This window comes from Rhinopithecus bieti, unplaced genomic scaffold (genome assembly GCF_001698545.2).
Source record: "Rhinopithecus bieti isolate Rb0 unplaced genomic scaffold, ASM169854v2 scaffold_66718, whole genome shotgun sequence".
Classification (NCBI taxonomy): domain Eukaryota; kingdom Metazoa; phylum Chordata; class Mammalia; order Primates; family Cercopithecidae; genus Rhinopithecus; species Rhinopithecus bieti.
In genome coordinates this window covers 629,810-657,156 of record NW_016825567.1, presented here as the reverse complement: position 1 = coordinate 657,156, position 27,347 = coordinate 629,810, and the positions used below count along the sequence as shown (strand labels likewise).

Sequence of the window (27,347 nt, the reverse complement as noted above, 5' to 3'; positions counted from 1 at the left end):
AAAACCCAACATATTCAATCCAGAGGAACCAACTTTCACATCAGTTTTCTGTTGACTTAAAGGTGCTACTTAAACCTAGACCAGCACCCAACACCCAGTTTGCTGCCAGACTTTTGAAGTCTGGGAATTGACAGCTGAAGGAAACATAAGCCTCTTCCCCTGGTTTAATACCAGAGGGAAAACATGAGGGAGATAAGGAGGCTGTCTATTAATTAACCAGCCCTGTTTTACCAAGCTGAACTTTGGGTAGCAGCCATTAATCAGTCCTACATAGAGCCGGGCAAGGAACTGCAATCACCCTGGAAAATACATCTGAAATGAGAAGGAAAAAGATAGAGAGGGCAAAACCGTGGCTGTGCAGAGGGGATTCTGGAAAGGAAACCAGAGCCCTTCTGCCCCACCCTAAACAAGATGAAGGACGAGAGGTAGGTGATCCCCAGAGACCTCTGGGTACAACCGCTGTCAGCACAGCCGGTCTCTTCCAGGGAAACAGGTACAAGAAGGTGCGTGTCCACAACACAAAGTGACTTGTGCAGCTCTCAGCAGAGGACGGGAATTAATGCATTGCTAGCAAAAGGTTGGGGAGAAAGGAAGCACCTCCTGCGCTCACAGGCTGGCTCTGATCACCATCATGTTTTCTGGGCCCTTGGGGACTGGGTGGAACCGAAAGCTATCCAAGTGGGAATACGGTGACAAGGAACTCCACACACTGGGCTGGAAGCCCCACTGGCTTCACGCCACACCCGACTACCACACTCTGGGCAGCCTGTGCATTTTAAAAACATTTTAAGGCTTTTAGAGGTTGTTCTTGCTGACCAAAAGAATTCCATGACGTCTTTCAAGTTCAAATCCAGTCCTTTGCAGGCTTTCTAAAAAAACTGTTTACTGCCATCAAATCACTTTGTGGTTATTAAAGAAGGGGGCAAATGGAGCACGTAACATTGCCACCCTCCTAAGATGTCTCACTAGGAACGATATTTGGGTGCAGTGGTTGTAACAGATGCCACCTAAGAGGTCGGAAAACAGTAGAAGGAATGTGGAAGCTCTTGTTTTGATTTTTAATCTAATCAGCAAGGGTTTGTTATTTCTCACCAGAGTATGGGAGGCACACACTATCAGTTTCTGATGAATCTGGTACACATTAGGCAGGTTTTGTGTCTTCGGTCAAGCACATACTTTCCAGGAAGGGGGATGGAGGGGTGGTCCCCCTTATCTGATTACGCCGCGATGCTGCCCCTATCACATCCCCCAAAGACCCTGTTTTATGGCGTGAGGTGTACTAACAGACACGGCTCTTATAATTCTTCTTTACCTGCTTATTACGGGCAGGGTTGCTTGTTCCAGTGACTGTTTGTGAAGGGTCTGGGGTCAGGCTGTTCCCCAGGAAACAAAGCAGTGAACTCTCTCTGTCTCTCTGCTGCTTGGCTAAGAAAGTCATGCCATGTTCAACATGTTATCCCATATCTGCTATGGGCTAGGTGCTATGTGGCTCACACCTGTAATCCTAGCACTTTGGGATGTGGAAGCAGGAGGATTCCCCAAGCCCAGGAGTTTGAGACCAGCTTGGGCAACATAGGGAGGCCAAATCTGTACAAAGAGTAAAAACTTAGCTGGGCATACTGGTGCATGCCTGTGTTCCTAGCTACTTGGGAGGCCGAGGTGGGAGGATCACTTGAGCCTGGGAGGTTAAGAGGCTACAGCGAGCCAAGATCACACCACTGCACTCCAGCCTGGGTGACAGAGTGAGATCCTGTCTCAAAAAAAAAAAGGCAACAAAACAAAAAACCACAAGAAACCTTGTTCATTACGCTAGAGAGAGGTGGCTTCTGTTGACCCTGTTACAATGAGAGTCGGTGGGTTCAATGCGAGAAGTCTGGTTTACTTCTCCCTTCCCTTCCTTCCTGCCAGGTTCACAGCAATTTCCTTTCACTTTCAAAATGCTCCAGGGCACTGTCTGTAGCATGCGCGCATGGATTCGTCATTACCAGAGCAGTAATTCACCGTCAGGAGTTTGAAAGCCAGCCCAATCCTGCGGTGAATCAGGATGAGTTAAATGCTCTTTAGCAAGCACGGAGTTCACCCAAGAGAGAGGTGGAGCTCAATCTCCAAAGGCCCCAGAGTATCCGCTAATGAACCAGACAAGCCAATTTCCTAAACAATATTCTGGTGTCCTGGTGCCATCTAGGACCCAGTGGCTTAATCTCAGTGGAAGGCACATTCTCCAGAGAAGGGCTCGTTCAGGCCAACTCACCACAAAGTTTGGTTCAGTATGAGTGTGTGCAACCATGAACACCCCCACGCTTCGGTTTGATGACTTCACCAGACCCTTCTCTGCCTGCTCTACCTTGGGACATTACAGCCATTGCCACATTACTCTTCCCACCAGCGTATAAAGTGTCCTACTCTTCATTTCTTCATTTTCCCTCTTCCTTTCATTGACTAGGCCTAAAAGCAAAGTGGAAGCAATGTATTCTTTCTGAGTCAGTGTTAAGAATGGACATGCTAGGAAATATTCAGGATTACCTCAACAGGAAATAATTTTTATGCTCTGGTAAAGCCAATAGTATTGTGACACATATTCCTTCCTATTTTCCCTTTCATATTCATTTCTTCATTGCCTTTTAAAAAATTACATTTGCTCAAAGAAAATCTAAACTGTACCTATAGATATGAAGATGATATTACAAAGGGAAGGGATTATTACGTTGAAAAAATTTCAAATTCATCTTGTTTGCATTGGTAAAATTGGGAAGAATGCCATTTGTAAGGTTTTAGTTAGCCTATTGTTTCATTTGATTGTAAATGGAATGTCTTCCAGACATGAGGCAGACAGACAGACTGCTGCCAAAATTATTTAATTCCCAGGAAAGAGATGGTCCAGTCAGCGGTTAGCTTATGGCTATATTTAAGATGAGCGTTATTTCTATAAATCTTTTGACACAGGAACTCTACTGAGCCCTCCAGTGGCCAGACCTGGCTGACCAGTCCTGGGTCCAACAGTGATTAAAGATCTCAATCAGGAACAGAATAAAGAAGTAATGTTAAATAAATCATTTCGCTTCCAAGCCACAATCAATAACTGTGCAGTGCTGTAGGATGGATAAAAGAAAAATGTCCTTCTCACTGATACTCAGTCTTCTGCTGGGCTACTCCTGTGTTCTCTAGGCCAAGGACAACCTTCTTTTGTACCGAAAACAGTTACAGTTTGTAAAATGATATCTTCTTTATACCACTTGCAACAGATGGTACAAATAACTCCTTCTCTTATCTCCATCTCTGCACATCCACCCATTTCCTGGACGGACCTTGTTCTTTTATGCACAACTCCCTTTCAATGTTTTCTAGATTGGATACTAGTAAGTTATCTACAGCACCCAACTACAATTTTTTAGTGCCTTAGACTTTATTTTTCTCTTTATGACAGTTCTTGAAACTCCTGTTTAACTTGTCAACCACATGTTGCCATATAGGATATACTGCTTTATTTGCTTGTGACACTTCATATTCTAACAAGGGATTTTTAAATCCCCGTGCTCACCATACCCCACCCACAAACACTCCAATAGTCACACAGCAGTTTGCAGTTTACAAAGGGCTCTCAATTGTGACATTTCATGGGCTCCAGAACTCAGTGACAGACATAGGACAGGTATCCTACGTCTTTTTGAATGGTTAGGAAACAGAAGTGCAGGGAGTTAAGAACCTCACCCAGCTTCCCATAGCTGCTAAGCAGTGAAGCAGCAAGAACCCCAGCTTCCTCGGTTGTTTGCGTGTGACCTGCTGTGCACTTCAGCACACTGCGAGCTATTCTGCAAAGGACGATGCTCCTCATGCCTACCCATGCATGATCACTGATGGATTCCTTATTTGATTTCTGGCCTTGGTGTGAAACACGAACAAGTCTGTCTGAGAAGTACCTCATTCCATTCACCAGTCCAGATTTTCACAGCAAAGGAAAAGAATCACTGGGGCATCTCAATGGGCTTCAGCTTTAATGATTTAGAGCCTCTCTTGACTTACAATTAGGTTTTATCTACTTGCCTCAAAATGAGTAAGTTATATAATTAGTTATATATTAGTTATATTTAACTAAGACATATCAGTATATATGCTTGTATATATTATACTTATATATACCTATCTATATTATACATCACTCAGTACTATATAGATATCCCCATATCATATAAGTTATATATACGTATACACATACATATATGTGTATGTACACACAGACACATGCACAAGGTCATCATCAGTCACAGGCACCAGATTATTTATAAAATAAAATATCTGAGCCTTAGCTGATTAAAATCCCTTACCGTTTTAACCCTAATTCTATTACGGGGTGACATTCCCAGGACCACGCCCCTCAGAGATGCATGCACCGCCCACAGAGGTACAGGGTCTCCATCGCTGCACTCTATGCCCTTTTTTCTTTTCACTGGAGAGACTGACCAAATTGATTATATTGTGAACAAAAATAGCTAGCTAGAGCATTATATAACTTTAGGATGATTACAACATGAGAATTAAAACATATACATATTTTAGCTTGATGATATTAACATACCTAAATTTACACAATGAGGTGATGCTGATCTGTGTAGAATTTTATGCTATACAGCTGGGTGCAGTGGCTCACATCTGTAATCCCAGCACTTTGGGAGGCCGAGGTGGGCAGATCACCTGAGGCCAGGAGTTTGAGACCAGCCTGGCCAACATGGTGAAACCACATCTCCACTAAAAATACAAAAATTAGCTGGGCATGGTAGCACACATCAGTAATCCTAGCTATTCGGAAGGCTGAGGCAGGAGAATTGCTTGAACCTGGGAGGTGGAGGTTGCAGTGAGCCAAGATTACACTGCTGTACTCCAGCCTGGGCAACACAGCAAGACTCTGTCTCCCCCCACCCTACCCCACCAAAAAAAACAGAATGTTATGCTCTACAACTGCAGTTTAAAGGATAGATATGAAAACAGCTAGGTAGAGTGTTATATAGCTTTAGGATGGTTAGAACATGAGAACTAAAATGTATATATATTTTAGTTTGAAGATATGATATACCTAAACTTAAACAATGAATCGATGTTGATCTATGTAGAATTTCATGCTATACAATTGCAGTTTAAAAGATAGATGGTTTTCAGAGCCCATGAGAGTAAATGGTGGTAAACACATTGGGGAATGGCAGATGTCAACTTGGAAACCATATGGCCATTTATTCGTGGTCTGTCAATGTCTTCTCACAATGGAGCTACTCAAATCCCAGGATGTCTGTTTCTGTAATAACTCCTTTCTCATGGCCTCATGTGGTCTCAGCTTCTCACTACCAATTGCTCCCTAGTAGGTTTAACCCCTTCAGGCCTGTCTCATGTCTCCCTTCACTGCTCCTCCTTCTTAGATCACAGCTTTTCTGAAACCAACTCTGTGGACCTAGGTTACCATCTTAGCCCTTCTACAGGAACCACATTCCATTGCCTGCATTCTGCTGTGTTCATATTGATCTCAGTAGGATTTGTGTAGGTTCTATTACCAAGCAAAAGAAAAAACAGCACAAGGTGAGCTGTGTCTGTGGAGCAAATATTAAAGGATGTGTTACGGATGACTTCTGATGAAAGGTGTTTTAGTTGTGCCATTATTCTGATCCTCAGCCGAACAACATCAGCCCATGTGTCAAGAGAAGAAAGGATTGTCTGAGGGAACAGTCCCAGAGGGTAACACTACAAGACAATAATTCATAGATCTGCCAGGTTCAATTTTTACTCAAAATAAACATGAAAAAAACAATGATGGGGACCCAGATTAAAACAGCCCTCGTGCCAATTCTTCCTGGGTTCAGAGGAGCCGCCTCCTCCACTGTGAATGCCCCACTGTGAACTTTTATTCAAAAATAAAAGAAGTTCCATGGGTATCCTAGGTGTTCTGAGTGTGTGAACTGGGGAAATTCTCGCGTGTAAGGCTAGGAGTTGATGCCATTTGTTATACAATTTTATAGGCTTATGAATGAAAAATGTGTACTTTCCCAGTTTTCATTAGTTATGAAAAAATCTAAGAGGTTCTAGGTTTATAAATTAGATGACAATAGCTTTGAAAACCCATCTGCTTTCCTTGGGTTTAGTTGGAGTCTGTGACAGAGAACACGAGAGCACCTGCTAGTTTGGGGGCCAGGCCAGTGGCTCTGAGAGCCCCCAGGTGCGTTTCCCCGCAGTCGGCGCAGCAGGGTGATGGGGGAAGAACACCAAATGGGGAATCCCGGAACCAGCATTCTGGTCCAGGTGTTAATATTGTTTTCTTTCTTTTCACTTTTTTTAGTTTTAAAGAGACAGGGTCTTATTCTGTTACTCAGGTGTAGTGCAGTGGTGTGATCATAGCTCACTGAAGCCTGGAACTCCTCCGTTCAAGTGATCCTCCCAACTCAGCCTCCTGAATAGGTAGGATTACAGGTGTGCACTACCACACCTAGCTAATTAAAATTTTTTTTTTTTGTAGAGCTGAGATCTCACTACATTGCCCAGGCTGGCCTCAAACTTCTAGTCTCAAGAAATCTTCTTGCCTAGGCATCCCAGAGTGCTAGGATCACAGGCATCAACCATCACGCCTGGCCAACATCCCTTTCTTTATCTGTAAATAAGAAATCTCATGTAGATTTTCTCTAAGGCCCATTCCAATGATGAGATTCTGTGGATCCATATATTTACTGAGTAGCTACCTATATACAAAGCCCAGCGTTAAGACTGATGAGGGAAAAGGGATCTGTAAGACATGATTTCTACCTTTGAAGAACTTATGTTCTAGTAGGAAAAATAAGACATGTGCATGAACATTAAAATATGACAAAGCAAGAATAACTTTGCCAAGTGTCAGACGAGTACAGCAGACAAACACTCTGGTAGTTCATTGAAGAATGAGATTCTTATGGTTGGGGTGGCCGAGGAACACCTTTCTGAAGAGGTGAGAGTGGGTTCATGAATGATGAGTAGAATTTCAGTAGGTAAGAAAGAGGTCCCTTTCTTAGGTGTTCCAGGCAGGAACAAAGGCATGGTCAAGGATAAGGGATAGGAAAGTCCAGGTGCCCTGGGTGAATGGCTAGACTTCTGACCCAACAAGTGAGTTACTCTCAGACAGTGGTTCTCCAGCTGTCAGACGGTGGGCATCAGAATCACCTGGAAAGTTTGGTAAATCAGATTACCGGGTCTAACATCCACTGTGTCTGATTCAGTAGGTCTCAGGTGGTGCCGAGGAATCTGTATTTCTAACAAGTCCCCAGGTGATAGTGACCTGCTGGTCCAGGGAGTGCTCTTTGAGAACCACTGCTTTAGTGAGTAGAGGGACGTGGTAATACAGGGTCACTGAACGTTCACATCACAATCTCCATTCTACCGTGAGCTTGGTTAAATCCTTTGGATAGCAATCACAATTGTCTAGAATTTCTCTATTATAAATATTGTCAACTAAATCTGCCAAGAGAAGATGGAAATAGGGAAGAAAATGAATATTTTGGGTAACTTCCTATTTACCAATGCTTTCCAAAATTACCTCATTTAATTCTCATCTCATTTCCATCAGATACATTATAATTCCCATTTCACAGATGAACAAACTGGGCTCAGAGACTTCAAATATCTTACGTGAAGTCAGATAACAGGGCCAGGATCTATGAAGTGCTAGAATAATCTTGCATTCTAGTGTTAAGAAATCAGTGTGGAGCTCTGACCTTTGAATCCTCTTCAAAGGAGGGCAGTGGTTCAAGAACCTCTAAAAATGAGTATTATTTCTGTCCCAAATCAGGTCCATCTGTATCGAGTGTTGCAAGAGTCACAAGAGACGGGTCAAATAGACCAACCCATGTTCATGTTATCTACAAATGTGGGGAACCAAAAAAACTTCCAAGTAATGACTCCAGGGTACCCACGAGCCCCACAAGACTGCTCCATTTCAAAGGAATACCTTCGTGTTTTCAGTTCAAATAGCAAGTCAGTCAGTCAGCCAGGGAACATGGCTTGGAAATCTGAGATGGTCAGCAAAACCACTGCTTCTCCTTATTTGGATAAATAACAGCCTTAAAGACAACCAGTTTGGGAGTTGTACATGCCCTGAGGCTGGGCTTGGCAGGCATCTCTGCCCACACCCTGCTATGCCTTTTGCTGCACCAACAGCTGAAGGAGTGTAGCCAAATATTGACCAATCTCTTCTTCCCCACCAGGTACTGACACCGACAGGAGCCTCCTCTTCAGCGACACGATCTGCTTCCCTGTGTCCCAATAACAAACTGCCAGGTGGGCCTTTGAGTATCCCTACGTTTAAGTCAAGCCCTGTACTCCTGACACTGAGTAGCTCATGGACAGAACGGACAGCAAGTCAGTAAGTCATGCTTCATATGATGAAATGCCCACAGAGAGTAAGGAGCTACACACTGTCTAGTTGCTCTTCTTACCCATTGCCTCCAGGAAGGAAAGACTTCCCTCCCACACAGGATGTAAGGCAAGTGAAGAAAATGCTTTGTAATCTACGGAGCACTTTTCAAAGTTCATGATTAGGGCCGAGCACGGTGGCTCACACCTATAACCTTAGCACTTTGGGAGTCCAAGGCGGGAGGATGGCTTGAAGCCAGGAGTTTGAGACCAGCCTGGGCAACATAGCAAGACCCTGTCTCTGCAAAATTTAAATTTTAAAAATTAGCCAGGCATGGTGGTGCATGCCTGTACCCTGGCTACTCGAAGGCCGAGGTGGGAGGATGGCTTGAGCCCAGAAGTTCAAGGCTGCAGTGAGCTATGATTATACCACTGCACTGCAGCCTGGGTGACAGAATACAATCCTGTCCCCCCATCCCCACCCCCCAAAAAAGTTCTTGATTAGCACCAAGAGCTTTCAACTCACTTCAAAAAGAATCAAGCTCCAGGCTGAAACAAAGGTAGCTTATCTTCTACCAGTGCCCAACCCAACCTCCCCAGCCCTTTGTGTTTTTTTGCATTGTCTTTACTTTTCTGAAAAGCAACGTTAGAGCAACATTTCTCCCACAGAGGACAGGAAGATAAGCGACAATAAATAGAGAGGATTTCTTTAAATTAGGGCAGCAAGACACCGGGGCCATTTCGATGACCTTTCCTCCAATGCACTGAAGTATACAAATTAGTTTCCTTTTTTTTTTTTTTTACACATGATCTTAGCCAAACGGCCGAGAAGTGATGCCAATTTTTTTTTTTAATTAAAAAGGGTTTAATTGGTTGGGCACAGTGACTCACGCCTGTAATCCCAGCACTTCAGGAGGCCCAGGCAGGAGGATCATTTGAGGTTAGGAATTCGAGACCAGCCTGGCCAACATAGTAAAACCCCGACTCTACCAAAAACACACAAATTAGCTGGGTTTGGTGGCGGGTGTCTGTAATCCCAGCTACTAGGGAGGCTGAGGCAGGCGAATCACTTGAACCTGGGAGGCAGAGGTTGTAGTGAGCTGAGATCACGCCATTGCACTCCAGCCTGGGCGACAGAGTGAGACTCTGTCTCAAAAAAAAAAAAAAAAAAAGAAAGGTTTAATCCTCCTCGTCAATCAGTACTCCTCCACACCATCATCTTGAGGAAGGCAGTGGGGTGTGGTGGAGCGAGCACCGGATTATGACTCAAAAGGCTTGGTTTCTCCCTGCTGGGAATCTCTTCTTGGCTATGGTCTCATAACTGTGACTGTAGTCCTCACACTGAACTTCTCTGAGCCTCTGATTCAGCTCCTTAGTTGGTTCAGTAAAACTTTCTTGTACTTTCTCTTCTGGTGCTGTGAATAGCTAATGAGTTCCATCACTGTTGTGTCACTGTGCACGCATGATTATTAATATCACCAGCAAACATTCAGGGGTCTACTCAGTGAGCTGTGAGGCAGAAGAAAATGAATAAAATGGAAAATGCTCACTTAAATATATTCACAGATGGATGAAATGAATGACACATTCATTTTTGAAGTACAAGAACTGGCAAAAGAATGAGGACTCTGGATGCAGCCAATGTAAGAACATCACACTGTATTACATTTCAAAGACATCATATTTGAGAAAATGGTCCAGGCTGGACATGGTGGCTCATGCCTGTAGTCCCAGCGCTTTGGGAGGCTGAGGCTGGTGGATTGCTTGAGCTCGGGAGTTCGCAACAAGCCTGGGCAACATGGTGAAACCCTATCTCTACAAAAAATAGAAAAATTAGCCTGGTGGGGTGGCATGCACCTCTAGTCCCAGCAACTTGGGAGACTAAGCAGGGAGGATCACTTGAGCTCGGGAGGCGGAGGTTGCAGTGAACCACTGCACCACTGCACTCCAGTCTGGGTGATAGAGGGAGACTCTTGTCTCAAAAAAAAAAAAAAAAACAAAACAAAACAACAACAACAAAAAAAACAGTACTTTTCCTCATTCCTATTCCCAAATTAATTGATCATTCTGAACCCAGATCAGGCTATATAAAAGACTCCCAATCCATTTCGTAGTGTTACAACAACAAATAGACTCAAATTGCAATTATCTATAATCACTGTGAGATGGGTGATTACCCACATCTTGGCATTGGATCATTCTCTTTTCCTTCCCATCTTACCACCTGGGAGAACATCTCTTTTGTGAATGAAAGGAGCATCCGTGTCATTACTTGTCTGTGGCCAGGATGCAAGCTTTGACTGGTGAAGAGGAAACTGAACTAATTAACTCAAGATATGTGTTCAGAGGCTCTCGGAATTTCAACTACATTATCCATTCTAGTCCTGTCCCACATTTATATTAAAAACAGGGAGCTGGGTGCTTTAGCATGGTTCTTGATAGAAAAACATTTATCTTGTAATAATGCTCAAAATTAATTTTGGCATAGCAAAAATTGGGAATTTAATGCAAATGTAGAGATGTTTTGTTATTGCACATATCTGCCGAGACAGCTTTGCACATATACTCACTGTATCTATATTTAAAATATAAAATTATATTTGGGTAGTTTTTATATTAAGATACTCTATGTATATGAGTACATATCTGTCGATAAAATTCTGTGCCAAAATTAAAATATCAAAATTCCACATCTGACTCATTTTTATGCTCTAGTCTCAAAGTGACACTGAATAGAAACTTATTAGCATTTCAGTGAATTTCTTCAGATCATTGTTACGAATAATAAAAATACAGAAACATTTTAAAACAACATATTTCAGTCTTAAAATGGTCAGATTAACATAATTATAGCCCGAGGTTGCCAACAGTGCCACATTTCTCATTTTCATGAAAATGCAGAGGTTCTCTCAGATTGCAAGCTAATAGGCTACTTGGTCTAAATATATACAGTAAAATCTGCAACAAATTTCTGAAGCATTAAGATCTGAACCCTGCAGATATCTGGTGAGTAAGTTGTGCTGCAGCGGAGCAGACATTTTTTTTTTTTTTTTGCAGTTACACAGCTGCTAGAAACTATATTTTTAGACTTGCTTTTAAAAGCAAGCAAAAACGGTTTCCACTTTGTGGATTTCCATCCATGATGTATCCATCATGATCCCTCAGTCCCTATTGCAAGGGGTCAACCATCTACAAAATATTCTATTCCGTGTCTTCCTTCCTTGCAAGTGACTGCAAGGACTGGTACTAAAAGCTCATTCTAGACGAAGCTATCAGACCCTGACCACCAATCCTATGCTTTAGAGGTGCTGAGATCAGGCCCCTGCTATTTCTGAATTGCCCCATTGTTGGCATTGCTATGATTCCTTTGTTGTTTGTGTTTTTCTTTGGAACTCTTCCTACTCTGTCAAGGGTGCATGAAAAGGAACAGGTTCAAAGAACGAAATCAGAACAAGGCAAAGCACGACTTTTGATGTCACAAGAAAAGAAGAAAAGGAAAGAAATCAAATACATGTGTCGATCAACTAAGTCAAACATATTTTCTGTTTCAGGAATATGGAGTGAGTTAGTGCTGCCTGCATAATGGAAAGAGGTCCTCTAGCTTAAATGAAAAGCTAGGTAGTAACACCTTTTATCTGGAGAGACCTTAAATAAATAAATCTGCTCAAAAACCTATTTAATGAGTAGCTCTTTTTTTTTCTCCCAAATAGTAACATGCTGATGGTCCTGAGAACTCTTAGAGAAGAATTAGAATTCATTTGGACATCCAATCTATTTATTTATTTATTTTTGCCAATTGTATGCTTTTAAATCAAGTTTTACCCTGTCCCTTCCTTGAACCCTCAATTTGAGCTTCATCTTAAAGCCGTGGTTTTTACACTTCACACAGTAACAAGATACCATCACCACTTTGGCTCTATCTTTATATCAGCTGTACTAGTACTCATTTAATAATTTTCTTTAAGTCAGTTTTAAATTGACTTTTTTCTCCTTAGTTGTGACTAAGAATTATAGTTGTGACTTAAGGAATTAATGAATATTAACTCTCAAGTTCTTTGTGCTACCAGTCTTTCCAACATTCATTCAAAACAACATCATATAATTATTACCATTTACGAAGTGTTTTTCTAGTTGCCACCTAAAATCACTGGTTCCAAGCAATGGACAACTTTGAAAGTAATGTGAGGAGTCATGCATTAATGTTTCAAATAGCATAACTGCAGGAGCTATTTGCCACAGCAAAGAGGCTGTTTTTTAAAATAATGCCATAATACTGTACAACCTTGTTGAGCCAATATTATTTTATTCAAAGTAGCTCATAATTTGAAACAGCTGCTATTTTTCAGTTGACATGATGGCCTATTCTCCTTCCATAAAAAATACTGGATAATCTAAATCTGGTTAGTTTAAAATCCATTTATTTTTAGTCCAGGCTCAGGCATTTCCAATTAATCAGCTCTGGCCTAACTGCAGGATTTCTGGTTCTCTTTTAGTAAGATAATCCAGAAGAGAGAGAGAGAGGTGTCCTGCTTTCTAGAGGATAAGCGAAAGCTGGCTAGACTCAGCGACCACAAAAGATGGCTAAGAGAAGTCAAATAGATAGTGTTTTTCTAAATCAATCAAGAAGACAAATCTTGTAAGATCCAGAGGGGTGAGAACAAAAGCAGGGAACAGGCTAAAATGGCACTGCATAGAGACAAGGGTCTGGTCTTGGGAACAGTGACTTGAGATCCAGCCCTATTTTGGCCACTTCTTTATTTTGTGATCTTGACCATGTCACTCCAACCACTCTGGGCCTCCTGGGTCTCAAGTTATAGGGCAATGGGTTACAAAAGATGATGCCTAACACCTTCTTTCTATTTCTAAAGCCCTATGACTCCAAATACGTCAGGCCTCTTTCTTTCTTGTTTTCATTTTTAATTTTTGTGCCAACATAGTAGGTGTATGTATTTGTGGGCTACATGAGATATTTTGATACAGCATGCAATGTGTATAATCGCATCAGGGTAAATGGGGAGTCTGCCACCTCAAGCATTCATCCTTTGTGTTACAACCATTCTGGTTATACTTCTTTTTTTTTTGAGACAGAGTCTTCCTCTGTTGCCCAGGCTGGAGTGCAGTGGCACAATCTCGGCTCACTGCAAACTCCGTCTCCTGGGTTCACGCCATTCTCCTGCCTCAGCCTCCCGAGTAGCTGGGACTACAGGCGCCCGCTACCTTGCCCGGCTAATTTTTTTTTTTTTGTAGTTTTAGTAGGGACGGGGTTTCACCGCATTAGCCAAGATGGTCTAGATCTCCTGACCTTGTGATCCGCCCGCCTTGGCCTCCCAAAGTGCTGGGATTACAGGTGTGAGCCACATCACCTGGCAGTTATACTCTTTTAGTTATTTTAAAATGTACAATTAAATTATTTTTGACTATAGGCATTCTGTTGTGCTAGCAAATACTAGGTCTCATTCATTCTTTCTAAATGATTTTTCTGTACCCATTAAGTGTCTTTTAAAAAATTATTATTAGTTTCAGGGCTGTTTCTTGAGGGAGCACTGGTGATGCAGGTCAGGTTTGTCTTCTCAATTACAAATCTGCGGTAGCCAGCTCTAGTTCCTCAAAAGCAGACAGAGTATCTATGACTTCTGCAAATCACAAGTAAGCAGAGATCACCTGCTCCATAAGAAAAAGTAGGACAGAAGAAAATGTGTTACCAGTAGGCAAATGTATCTTAAAAGCACTTTTTTCTTTTAAAAGATTAGCGTGTTATTCTCCCTACCCCAAATTTATATAAAAGTAACACATGCTCATTTGAGAAATGTTGGAAAAAGCATCAAGAGAAAAACGGTCCCCTGGAAGCCTCTCAGGGGTAGGGTCTGGGACCCAGGGAGCCTAGGCTGATGTGGTAGAGAGCAGCCTAGTATGGTCTGGGATGCCTTGCTGAGCGCCCACAAAGAACACAGAAAAACAAACCCCAGCAAGTGAAAAATACGCAGGTACAAGGGATGCAACTTGAAAATGCAAGGACATATATCCCCAGTCAAAGGCAATTTCCGCCAACACCTATACTTATAAGAGCAAAGAAAAGGGATGCGGTTTGGATATCAAAGGGCAGAGGGATGTGGCAAAAACCTCTCATGTGCACTCCAGCCAGTAACGACTCGAACTCTTTGGGAGCTAACCCTAGTACCTGCTGGGGAGAAGGAAGGATCTGCTCCTATCAACTTGGAGTTGCGTTGGTTGTGTAGCCAGTCCTGGATTTTAGGCTGAACTGGGGCTGGAAGCCTTGATCCTGAAGCCTGTGTTGGGAGCAGCTGCATCCCCTGTTGATGCTGTTAGCAGTAATTACTTTGCATCACAAATCACCAGGATATTTTTGCTGCTGTGTTGATGTCTCACTCTTCAGGAGGAGGTGGGAAGAGCAATGTTGAAGGTGAAGTTTGGGCTCTCAGGCAGCTGAGCCAGCTGCCCTAACTTCAGAACCCTCCACCTTCAGCCTTAACATTCTTCCTGGCCCCCTCCTGAGAGCTCTGCGAGCAGACTGAAGGGCAGTGGGCAGGCACAGTTAGCCAGTCTCCATTCAAAGATACTTTCTAGCTCCCAAATCAAGCTCCCAAACAAGCTCCCTGCTCTGTCCTATGGAAACCTTTTTTATGAGCAACACAGCACATGAAGCAAAGAAGAAAACAGGAAAGGTCTGTGTAGTAAAGAGGAAAGAGTCGTTTATCCAAAGTGCTTTTCTCTATCTCTACACTATCTGATGTTCACTGTTTTCTTTATGCTCTGAGTAAGTTGTAACCAGGTCCCTGGATAAACAACCAGTGTGATACTAGGTTTTGGATGCTACAGATCTAAAATAAAATAAAATTCCAGAAAAATACAAAATAGTTTATCCTGAAGCCGCATAAACATTAGATCTGAAGCTCTCAGCTACTATTAAGGCTGTGCTGTTCAGGACTTAAAAACAAGGAAGACAGCCTGGATTTAAACCCCAGCTCTGCTACTTACAAGTGTGTAATTTTGATCTTGTTCCTCTCTAAGCCTTGGTTTTCCAAACTTAAAATGGGTGTAATAATACCTATTCCACAGGGTTATGATGATGACTAAATAAAATAATAGATATTATGTAAACCACATTGGATTACAACTTCTCATGTATATTAACTCATCTGTAAACTGGGATAAAGATACCCACAGACATATGAATAAGCAAATTCACGAACACATGTACTTTTGAAAGGAAACAGACTAATTTAAAAGGACATTGCTCCTATTAAATTCCTTTAAAGGAAATCAATGCAAAAATATTGTGACTGAATTATTGTTAAGAGTTGACAGAATAGTTATCTCAAGTAAACATGATTTCTGTCAAAGACTTTCTCAGGCAATCACTAAACCTGATATAAACTTGTTATATCAAGCTTGTTATTTAAAAACTGTAGAAGTTTTAAATGTGATTTCATACAGATTAAACTGCTATTTCTTTAAATTATTTTCAAGACCAGAATAAAGGCTATTTTATTTTACAATTTAAAGTGATTTTCACAAGAACAAAATACCAAATAATTTTTCCCTGGAATGTTAAAGGACACATATGAATTTCCCTCCTCGTTTGTACCATGCCTTCAAATTATCGACTTTGCCTCAGACACTGTATGTAAGTCAACATCTTCATGAAAACACTGAAAATTGTCACAGAGCACATAAATCAACAAGACCTGTAAAAGCAAACTATGTTGGCATTTTAAATCCTTTTCCAAATTATAAGGTTAGCCAGAAACAAGACCACAAGATTTATAGATTGAAGACAGCCCAGTTTAATTTAAGTGGATTTCAAAAAAACAGCATAATGTCAATAACAAAGAGAGGTTTTCTTCTAAGCAGTGTGCAAGAAGTTAAAATAAAACCTAAAATTCCAATTTCCTATTGCATTGAACTTGAATACAGAAGACAAGTTAATGAAAGATAAATGTGCCAGAGCATGGAAAAAAAAATTCTAAAGATAATATCTTATCATAAAGGCACAGTTCTTACCTTACATTTTCCGTGAGCCTTTCTTTTCTAGAAGAAACTTTCTAGACTCACAGAGACCTCGAAACCACCCCTCTCTCCAATGCTTTCAGCTTTGCCTGTCTTCATGGTGACTAAATGCAAGCCTTGGGTTTTTTACAGAAGGAAGCTTTTAGTCAAAATATGTGGTTTAAAGGAGCAGTATCCACTCTTGTTAAAACTATTTCACGGACATTCAGAGGTTTTGTTTCTACTCTATGAAAGTTAATTCTGAGTAGGAAGGCATTTTTCCTGTCCCGGAAATCAGCATAACTAAAACCAATGCTGAGCTAACGAGAAATGTTTCTTCCATGTGTTCTGTCTGGCAGAAACTGCAAGCCATATCAAGGAAACACGTGATGTTTATAAATACAATATGGCTCATGTTGTCATAACCTCTCAATGACAAAAAATAAAAAAAAAATAGTACAAGGAAAAGCAAGCAGCTACGCAGCAGGAAAGATGAGATTTGTATCACTTGGAAGTTGCATATCAGATGTGCATATATTACCTTTTCGTGCTTCTTGAAAAATACGACTTTATAACTGGAAGCAGAGAAGGAGCAAGAAAATACCTCCCATGTTCTGGATAGCCACTGTATTCAAATGTGTTTGCCTAGCTAATCATTTCCGTAAGAGTCCTTCCTTATCAATCATAACAGAAACATCTTTTTTGCCTCCCAGAAAAGCACAGTATAAAAAAGATATCATTACGTATATCACTTATAAATGAGTTCCACAGTGTTAACTCCAGCGAATTATAGAACACAGGCAAGGATTTCATCTAGCTTGAACTGATGTGAAAAATTATAGACATCCGTATCATTATTGATTATTGAGTTAATTGATTATTGTCCGTATCATTATTGCTTTTTGCCAATATATCTTCAGGATCTTGCATGAGAGCTGAGACCAGAGGAAGGATCTGACTCACTATGGCTGATTGAGTGAATAAGTAAATGCTTACAGTAATGAAGTTAGGTTAACTGTTCTAAAGTCATCACCCTTACGTTATAAGTTTAGAGATATTTGAAATACTGACTATCAACTCCATCTAAAAGCAAGGGGCCAGGCACAGTGGCTCATGCCTATAATCCCAGCACTTTGGAAGGCCATGGAGGGAGGATCCCTGGAGCCCAGGAGTTCAAAGCCAGCCTGGGCAACATAGGGAGACTCTGTCTCTACAAAGAATTCAGAAAATTAGCCAAGTGTGGTGGTGTGGGTCTGTAGTTCCAGCTAATCAGGAGGCTGAGCAGGGAGGATCACTTGAGTCAGGGAGGCTGAGGGTGCAGTGAGCCATGATTGTGCCACTGCACTCCAATCTGGGTGACAGAGCAAGACCCTGTCTTCAAAATAAAATAAAAATAAAGCAAAATAAAAGCAAGATTTATCCTAGTGAATTATAAACACAGCGAAATCAGATCTATCTTATTTAGATTTGTTATCTATGGATTTAGCTTACTTTCTACCACAGGTGAATTTAACTCCTGAAAAATCCAGCCCCTCCCCCCACAAAAAAGGTTAGATAAGTGTGTATTTCTGATGAACACTTATTTTAATCTGACAAAGAAGTTTTTTCTTTATTGTTATTCTTAAACTTTAGGTTATTAACTTTTTTTGTTTGTTTGTTTTTTTGAGATGGAGTCTCACTCTGTCACCAGGCTGGAGTACAGTGGTGTGATCTCGGCTCACTGCAATCTCCACCTCCTGGGTTCAAGCGCTTCTCCTGCCTCAGCCTCCCAAGTAGCTGGGACTACAGGCACACACCACCAAGCCCAGTTAAGTTTTGTATTTTTAGTAGAGACAGGGTTTCACCACGTTGACCAGGATGGTCTCGATCTCTTGACCTTGTGATCTGCCTGCCTCAGCCTTCCAAAGTGCTGCGATTACAGGTGTGAGCCACCGCGCTCAGCCCAGGGTTATTAACTTCTATCAAATTACACCGATGGACTGAGGAAAGGCAGACATTCTTATTTCTCATTTGTGTCAGTGGCCAATACTGGGATAAATTAGGTAATGTGCTATAAGCCTCAAACATGTACCTTTACAAATCATTGTATTGCTCTTAGTAGATAAGGCACTAACTAACTGAAAGTTGGTGATAGAAAAGGGCTGAAGTAAGTATCTTTTTCTATCCAGGTATTTAATAAGAATCTACTCAGGGCAGGGCACTGTCCGAGAGAGCCACAGGGAGTATGAAGATGAATGAAATGGAGACCCTGTCCCCGAGAAGCTTAGAGCTGAAAGACACTTAAGATGCGTGGACAGAAAACCAACACCATGTGTTCTCACTCATAGGTGGGAATTGAATAATGGACACAGGGTGGGGAACATCACACACCAGGGCCTGTCATGGGGTGGTGGGAGAGGCAGGAGGGATAGCATTAGGAAATATACCTAAGGTAAATGATGAGTTAATGGGTGCAGCACAGCAACATGGCACATGTATACATATGTAACAAACCTGCACATTGTGTACATGTACCCTAGAACTTAAAGTATAATAAAAAATAAATAAATAAATAAATAAATAAATAAATAAATAAATACATCATTCATAAGAAAAAGAATAAAATGGTGAAAGAAAAAAAAAGAAACATGCATCAATAACTCAGTGCAGGCAGGAAAAGGAGAGTGCACAAAGACAGCAGGGCAGGGAGGTGAAGTTCTATGGAAGTTTCGAGAAGGGACAGTGAGTGGTGAGGTTTGGAAAGAGAAGAGTGAGAGAGGCTTGATGAAGAGAGTGACTTCTGGGTTAGGTCTTCAGAAATGCGTGGCCCATGGACATGTGGCGATGACTCATGGACGTGCTGATGAAGACAGTGGTGGGAAAGAAAGGACGGTAGTGACCACAGGCGTGATTACAAAGGCCAATTCTAGAGTTGGCCTGCCTGGCTCTAAATTCAGCTCCACTTCTCTTTAGCTGGCTAGTTTGAGCAAGTATGCTGACCTCTCTAAGTCTCAGCTTCCACTTCTGAAACAGGAGGAGAATAAGAACTCCTCTCACATTGTATAGCTGTGAAAATCAAATGGCAGTAAATACAAGCAAATTGCTCAGTATGGTGACTGGCACAGAGTAAGCACACCAGGAATATTAGTGGTACCACTGTCATTGCATGAGTGAAGGGGATATTACGGCTGGGTCAAGAACAATCTCTAAATAGACAATCAGCTAGGCATGTTTTCTGAAACTTCCATTTCTGTGGGACTCTTTTGTTACCATGGGATGACTTGATAATCCCTGAATCCCAAACCCTTCTTCTCAACCAGAACACTGCCCTGTGAGAAAAAGTGCTCTGAGTTTGGTGGCCACTGCAGACACACATACTAAATGGGCAAATCACTCCTTTCTTTCCTTTTTTTTTTTTTTATGGATATCTTTTATAGTATGCTCAGAAGAGGAGAGAATGACGCAAAATTAAATATAAAAAGATACCACGAAATAGATGCACAATGAAATTAAGAAATGAAACAAATGTTAATAAAGGATAGTTTGTGTGTTCTGAAGTCTTAGTAGGAACATCATTTCAAAATTGCAAAACTTAAATGGAAATATCAAGGAAGGGAGTCTGTGGGCTCTGTATCAAGGAGCAGAAAGAAGTTCAAATCCAGGGTCTGATACTGATCAGATGTGTGACCTTGGGAAAGACCTCTTTTGCTTCAGTCTTATCACCTGTGAAAATGAAGTCAGTATACCCACTTTGCAGAGTTACTGACTAATTTAAATAATATGTAAAGTACTTAACACATTGCCTACTCAGCAGACACAAAAAGGTTTGCTATCTTCTATCTAGAACAACGATGGTAGAGAATGAACACCAGTTATATCCTGATAGATTGCACCAAGAAATTAATAGAGTCCCTATACATTTTTACAGTTTTACAGAAAAAAGAAGTCAAAGTGGAATGTGCAACAAAAGGAAGATGAAAGTAGGAAAATTAAAAAGAGAGTCCAGGAATGAAGCCAACACACAAAACGCACGCCACAAATGCCTGTACCCTTGCTGTGGGTGGGCCACAAATTTAATTCTAAGCTTTAGAGTAGCAACACAAAGAGGGAAAATGATCACTTACAAGATTCAAAGTGTCCATATGATAAAAATAAACCAGGAGAAGCACAACTATTTCTGGTGATGAGAACAGAGAGAAATTTTTACAGTGGGTCCTCATTAATGACAGAAAATGAAAAATATGGCATTTGTAGGACCATCAGTAGGACACTCAGTGCATCCTGTTTAACAAGTGTGTTTACTCTGCACTCACCAGGGGTTAAGATGCCATGACCGGTTTTCGGAGGGATGTGAAGATGACCCATCTCATAATATGGCTTGTGCCTTTGAAGAGTGTACAGTCTTTTGGATGAACACACATTTAAATGATTATAACACAACACAAATGTGCAACAGGCCCCCAAAAGGGAAAGATGAATTCTGACAGGGCATTAGCGAAAGCTTCCTGGAGTAGGTAGTCTTTTATTGGGGCTCTAAAAACAAGTTTTTATTATTTTGTAAAAGATTTTATTATGGGCTGGGCATGGTGGCTCATGCCTGTAATCCTATCACTTTAGGAGGCCGAGGCAGGTGGATCACCTGAGGTCAGGAGTTCGAGACCAGCCTGGCCAACATGGTGAAACCCCGTCTCTAGTAAAAACTACAAAACTTTGTCAGGAGTGGTGGTGTGCACCTGTAATCCCAGATACTCAGGCGGCTAAGAGAGGAGAATTGCTTGAATCCAGGAAGCGGAGGTTGCGGTGAGCTGAGATCGCGCCACTGCACTCCAGCCTGGTAACAGAGCAAGACTCTGTCTCAAAAACAAAACAAAGAAAAACAAAACCAAACAGATTACGAAAATTTTCAAACACAAAAGTAGAGAAAACAACAAAAGGTACCCGCATCATCCAGCTTTGACATTTTTCAACATTTTACCAATATTGTTTCATCTACTTCCACCTTTTCGTTTCTTGGTTTGCTGCAGTATTTTAAAGCAAGTCCCATTTGTCATGTCATTCAACCTGTAAATACTTTAGTATGTTCCATCTTTTAAAACATAACCACTAACCTATTATTATGCCTAATAGAATTACCAGCTATCCCTTAATATCTCCTGATTCCTAACACATGTTCAAATTTCCCAAATAGTTTTAAAGATGTCTTTTACAGTTGCTTTGTTCTTCTCAAAATCTGAAGATGGTACACAGGCCACATTTTGTTACGGTACAGAAGGCCCCCGAGAAACTTAACTGCGCTCCCTCCCACACTTTTTTTTTCATGCCAGCAATTTGCTGAAGGAATTAGACAACTGTCCTGGAATATGTTAGATGAGTAGAATTTTGAAAGGTAGATATGTAGAGAGGGAGAGTGAATTTGAGACACTTGGAGAAAGAAAACAGGAGAATGAGATGTGGGAAATAAGAACTGTTAGGTGATTCAGTAGATAAATAATGAAGGTTGTAATTTCAGCAGCCACAGTGCCTGGGTTTAAATCTCTGCTCTGCTACTCTGGCTGTGTGGCCTTGGGAAAATCTCTTAACACAAGGAGCTGTCTCATCATCTGTAAATAGGGGGACTTATACCAAGACCCATCTCAAAAGTTTATCTTGAGGATTAAATAATTAAAATTACTGACCAGGCGTGGTAGTCCACGCCTCTAATCCCAGCACTTTGGGAGGCCGAGGCAGACGGATCACCTGAAGTCAGGAGTTTGAGACCAGCCTGACCAACATGGAGAAACCCCGTCTCTACTAAAACAAATACAAAATTAGCTGGGCGTGGTGGCACATGCCTGTAATCCCAGCTACTCAGTAGGCTGAGGTGGGAGAATTGCTTGAACCCAGGAGGCAGAGGTTGCAATGAGCCAAGATCACACCACCGCACTCCAGCCTGGACGGCACAGCGAGACTCCCTCTCAAAAAAAAAAAAAAAAAAAAAAAAAAACCCACAAAAGTGCTTAATAAATGCTCAAATAGGTTAGCTATTGTAAGAATACTGGTACAGGCAGTGGCAGAAGGTTCATCTGTTAGAGACCTTGCAGAGGGGAGTGGATGAGCTCTGGTGACCAGGTGAATGCGTTGGAAGAACAAAGGTCAGGCAAAAGAATCATTGACAATTCAATGTTTTACATCCCTTCTTCCACATTCCCCAAAATAGGCATGCATACACACACAGGCACACATGCATGTGCACACACATACACACAGCCCATCGTAACCCCTCCATTCTTCAAAAGGTAATCAAGAAGGATAAAGACTTGAGTGGGAGAAAGATTAGGAATGTTTTCTTCTACAGAATGCATTGGAAACCGTGGAAATCATCTCCATGTGAAGACACTTAGAAGCTGAACATTTGGGTCTTGAATTCTAGAGATGGCAGAGCTAGGGATATGGATGGCTTCATGGGTCATCCGCATCGATGTAATAGTCAAACGAGTGGTAAGATAACAATCACAAGTGCAAAGGTTCAGATAAAAAAGAGCAAATTTATAAAAACAAAACAAACCCCAAACTAGAGAAGCCGCTTGAACACAGGCAAGAGGAAGGAGAGTTAGGGAATGAAGGAAGCTGAGGTGTCTGTGAATGCAGACAAGGAATTTAGACACAGCAGTGCCATGGAGACCAGTGATTTCTAAGGAGACCACTCACTGGTGTCAAACACAAAGGTCAGTAGAAGAGGAGTGGGAGGCAGCAATTACCTTGGGTATTAGGGAATAATTTAAGGGGTAGGGCCAATCTGGCAATTGTCTATATGCAAGTAAAAATCAAAGACATGCAAGAGAAATTAAAGGAAGCAGAGAAGAGGGAGAGTATTAAATGATGAGAGCAGAGAGTCTTGGAAAGTTGTCTTAAAGCACACAAGAAGGTGGAGAAGCCTCCACACTATGAAAAAGCCATCAGGTTTGGTGACTAGCAAATCACCCTCAAAGCAGAAGAATTGTCCAGTTCCTTCAACAAACAGGTGGTATGGAAAACGTGTACTTTTGAGAGTCATGAAATGGAATGGTTCCATCTTCAAGTTGTACATTTGTGAATTTAAAACCCTGTGAGGACATATATAAATTTTGCAAAAGGGCCTGTTCCATATGGTGAGCTCAGTCCCTTGGGAACTGAATTACCAAAGCTCCTATCTGATGTAAGGAAACAAAAGCCATGCAATTAAATTAGATCAGGGTGGTGCGCAGAGAAACAGGAGCCAGGTGTGCTGAGTTCCAGCCGAGAACCACAAGTCTCCTTAGACAGACTAGCCTCAAAAACGCTCAGCTAGATGCTAGATGAAAATCTAGATACACGTTTTCCCCACGAAGCAGCATTTCATGCACACTCTGAGGCCTAGTCTAGCACGCTTCCTGAGAAACACATTTCTAATCATAAAACCGCTCTGGGAAGACTGCTTTAGATGGAGAGTTTTACATTTTCTTTTCTTTCAAAGGCAAGATATTACATTCATTGTTTAAGGAAAGTCTCTGAAACCCCTGAGGAGTTCTGGTGTGACTACTGTTGCCCCTCTGCTTATTCCAACCGATGTTTTTCATAACATGCATGTTTATTGGTCATAAGCAGGCAGCAGGGAGGTCTGTGCCAGGCTGTCTCTGGAGGCTGGGGAATGAGGTCTAATGACATCAGGGGCAGGACTGCAGTGACTGACTCGTGTGAGCAGTTAGCATCGAATTCCTTCATGGCCATACTCACATTGCAAACATACGGGAGGATGGAGTTCCCTAACCCCACCCTACAGCGTGGTTTAGTCTACAACAATTGATCCTTGCTCTGTTCCCTGTTTCTGTTCTCCACCATGGGCAGCTGGTTGTGCAGCTGGGCTCCAGAGGCAGGGCTCAACAAAGCTTCCTGCCCTTTAATGGCAATGCAGCCACATTCATCAAAAAAGGAAAAAAAATTCCAACCTGCAGAGCCAAAAGGTGAGGGCAGCTGAATTCCATGCCTTTTAGTGCCTGCAATCTGTGAACAGAAACCAAGTTGCAAACTGCAGGCATGATCACACCTAGCTGGCTTTGAAACCGCTTTCTATTTCGCATTTCTAAGTAATCCACATTGAAACACAAAAGCTTTTCTGTTGGTTAGATGGTAAACATTTACTGTCTCTTCATTTGGGGACAACGATTGAGTTTCCCACACACACAAAACGAGAGCTTAAAGTAGGCTCTGGGTAACCCAGAAAAAGTGATCAGCAGGATTTCATCTTCAAGTAAGAACAGAACCACCCTGCAGAAACCCATAGCACATGTTCTGCATTCTGATCAGCTTTGTTCATACGGTCAATATTTGATTCTCTCAGTCCTCACTGATGGTCCTTAAGTAGGTACCAGAGCTGCTGGAGGGTTAAAACAGGTGTCCTTCCAGCCCCAAACAAGATTATCAGAGGCGATTCTGGGGCACCTGTGTGGAAATGGCTCTATGTGACAGGAACAGAACTCTCAGCACCATGGAACTCCAGTGTGAAAGCTAGACATATCAAAAAATAAAGCTATTCAAAGAGCAAAGACATTGATGAATGTCTCCGAGAAAGAGAATAACAGAGTAAGAAAAGGCAAATGGTGCTGTAATATTTAGTCCATGCTTCACGACTGGCATGACTCAATCTGTCTCCATGTGGCTCTGGTTTACACATAAAGTCTAACCGGAGAAATAAACCTCAAAATCCTAGAATTTCTGAAGTAGCAACATAGCTTTCAATTCAAGTCACACATCATTTCTGACACAAAAATAACAGCAGCTGAGTACGTGAGAGGCCCTTCCCTCCAGAAGTGTAGGCTCTGATCCCACAATGTCGTCATTTGTATTCCAGTCCAGAAGGATACAGACCTTCTCCCAGCACTTTCAGCTAGATCTCCTGGCTTCTTTTCTGGTTCTAAACTTACCCCACATGGAAAGCAGAATGGTGGTCCCTGAAAGATGTCTGCATTCTAGTCCCCTCAACCTGTGACTACATCAGGTTATATGGAAAAGGGAGAGTCAAGGTTGCCGGTCAGCTGACCTTGAAATAGGGAGATTTTTCTGGAGGATTGGGTAGGCTCAAGGTCCTTCAAGTGTCCTTAAAAGTGGACGTAGGTAGGTGCCAGCAGCTCTGGTACCTACCTACGGACCACGGAAGCAGGATCAAAGGGAAGCTATCTTGCTGGGTTGGAAGATGGAGGAAGAGGACAGCAAACCAAGAAATGTCAGTGACCTCTAGAAGGTGGGAAAAAAAGAAAGGATTTTCCCTAGGGCTTCCGGAAGAGAATGCATAACTGTTGGTGACCCCTTATGTCAGACCAGAGAGATTTTCAGTCTACAGACTCTAGAACTGTAAGACAGTAAATCTGTGTTGTTTTAAGCCACTGAATTTGTCCTAATTTATTACAGCAGCAACAGGAAACTAATATGTGCTATCAGGAAGCAGAGACAGCCTCACTCAGGAACAACACTGCAACTCCAAGACAGAACAGTGTCTGAGTTTCTTTGGCAATAAAGGTAATCATTTGTTTTTTTTCTAGTTAAACGAACATCCAGCCAAGTGCTAATCTGTAGAAAAGATGAGAAAAAATGGCACAGTGTCTTCCAAATGTGTGTGTGTGTGTGTGTGTGTGTGTGTGTGTGTGTGTGTGTAGGGGGTGTGCAGCTGAGAAGCTAATCTTTTTACCTCCCAGTTTTGCTACAGAGGAATGTAGCATTATTTTTAGAAACTCAATCCCTTTCTAGTGGACCTGCATTAATGTGATTTTAAAATCTGCCTTTTCAGTTTCTCCTTTTTTTTTTTTTTTCTTCAAAACATCCCTGTGTGCTTTGAATGTTCGGATAATCTCCTGAGACAATCTAAATCTAGAGAATTTTAGTTCCCAAATCATGCAGATTTTTGTATTATGCCCTCAACATGGTTCAGAGAGGATTTGATAATATTTAAGACAGCACAACAACAAAATTCTTCCTGGGTAGCTCCTGAATTAGAAGGTGAGAAATTGTATTAGAATGTTAGGACTTGGAAGAGCTCATGTAAGAATATGAATAGATTTTCCATGCAATTGTACACCTTGCTGTCTGCCTGTTTGTATGTTAGGTTTCCTTTAATTGGAGGAAAAAAATGCAAGAGATCTTCTGAGCTGGTTAATGTATTATGGACCAGGGACCCTTTGATAGGAAGATTTTCAGAATTTATTTAAAGTAAGGACATAACTCCTTGCTTAAAGATAAATTAGGATGTGCCCGGCCTTATTTTAATCCCTTTGCCCTAAATAACCAGGAAATCTTACTTCTCTACCAAGAACAAATAATGATCCACTAGGTGAGATGAGTGTGGAGAACCCCCCAAAACTCAGCTGTAGAGTGTGATTACATCAGGAGTACAAGCAAGAGGAAGGATGCTTTGACCCACTGAATAAAATTAAAAATAGGACAGAAACACTTACCCTCAGGTCTCCATTCATAGTTTTTGGTGTGTGATTAAATGCATGTGCAGGATCCTTGTTGTACACTTTGAGGAGTGATCTGTCTTGAATGTTCCTGGAATCAAAAACATCAATAACTATGGCAGATGAAAGAAGCCTGACTTTGGCCATTTCCTTAGCCTGCCCTTAAAGATCAGGTAAAAAACATGAACACACAATCCAAAGGCTATCTACAATACGCCGGTCAAAAGCTATGTGACCACAAAATAGGCAATTATAAATAAGGAAAAGAAGAAGAAAAATGACTTCAGCTTTTCTCTCCTTTTCTTGTTCCTCCAGGATAGCTCCCTACCATAAACATTGGGTAGCATGAACTTTCTTTCAAGATGCCGAGTATGGAAAGTTAAGGCTTTAAAAAAAAACAATAAAGTTCCAATATTTACAATACATTCAAAGAGATTTGGTTAATATTTAAATATTTAATTATTTACTTTTCCCAAACACCTGGTTTGCTGCTTATCTAATGAATGCACATGAAAGAAGATTTACTTTTCTTTTCTTTTCTTTTTTTTTTTTTTTTTTTTT

At 41.5% G+C, this 27,347-nt stretch overlaps 1 protein-coding gene and 1 long non-coding RNA gene across 13 annotated transcripts in view; one reads left to right on the top strand and one right to left on the bottom strand.

The window, feature by feature from the left end:
- The window catches only part of KIAA1217 (KIAA1217 ortholog), a 351,420-nt gene that overhangs the window by 80,757 nt on the left and 243,316 nt on the right, over nt 1–27,347 (bottom strand). For 10 of the 12 annotated variants that reach the window (XM_017863059.1, XM_017863062.1, XM_017863072.1 and 7 more), the window contains exon 5: nt 26,784–26,877. In XM_017863059.1, coding sequence (XP_017718548.1) covers nt 26,784–26,877 — 94 coding nt within the window. Of the gene's footprint in view, nt 1–16,377; nt 16,705–26,783; nt 26,878–27,347 lie in introns of those variants that run through there. The other 2 variants (XM_017863068.1, XM_017863071.1) reach the window with 1 other exon arrangement.
- LOC108522693 (uncharacterized) lies at nt 286–25,841 on the top strand. The gene is made up of 3 exons (XR_001883576.1): nt 286–425; nt 8,208–8,280; nt 25,744–25,841. It is a non-coding gene; the product is annotated as an uncharacterized LOC108522693 (long non-coding RNA).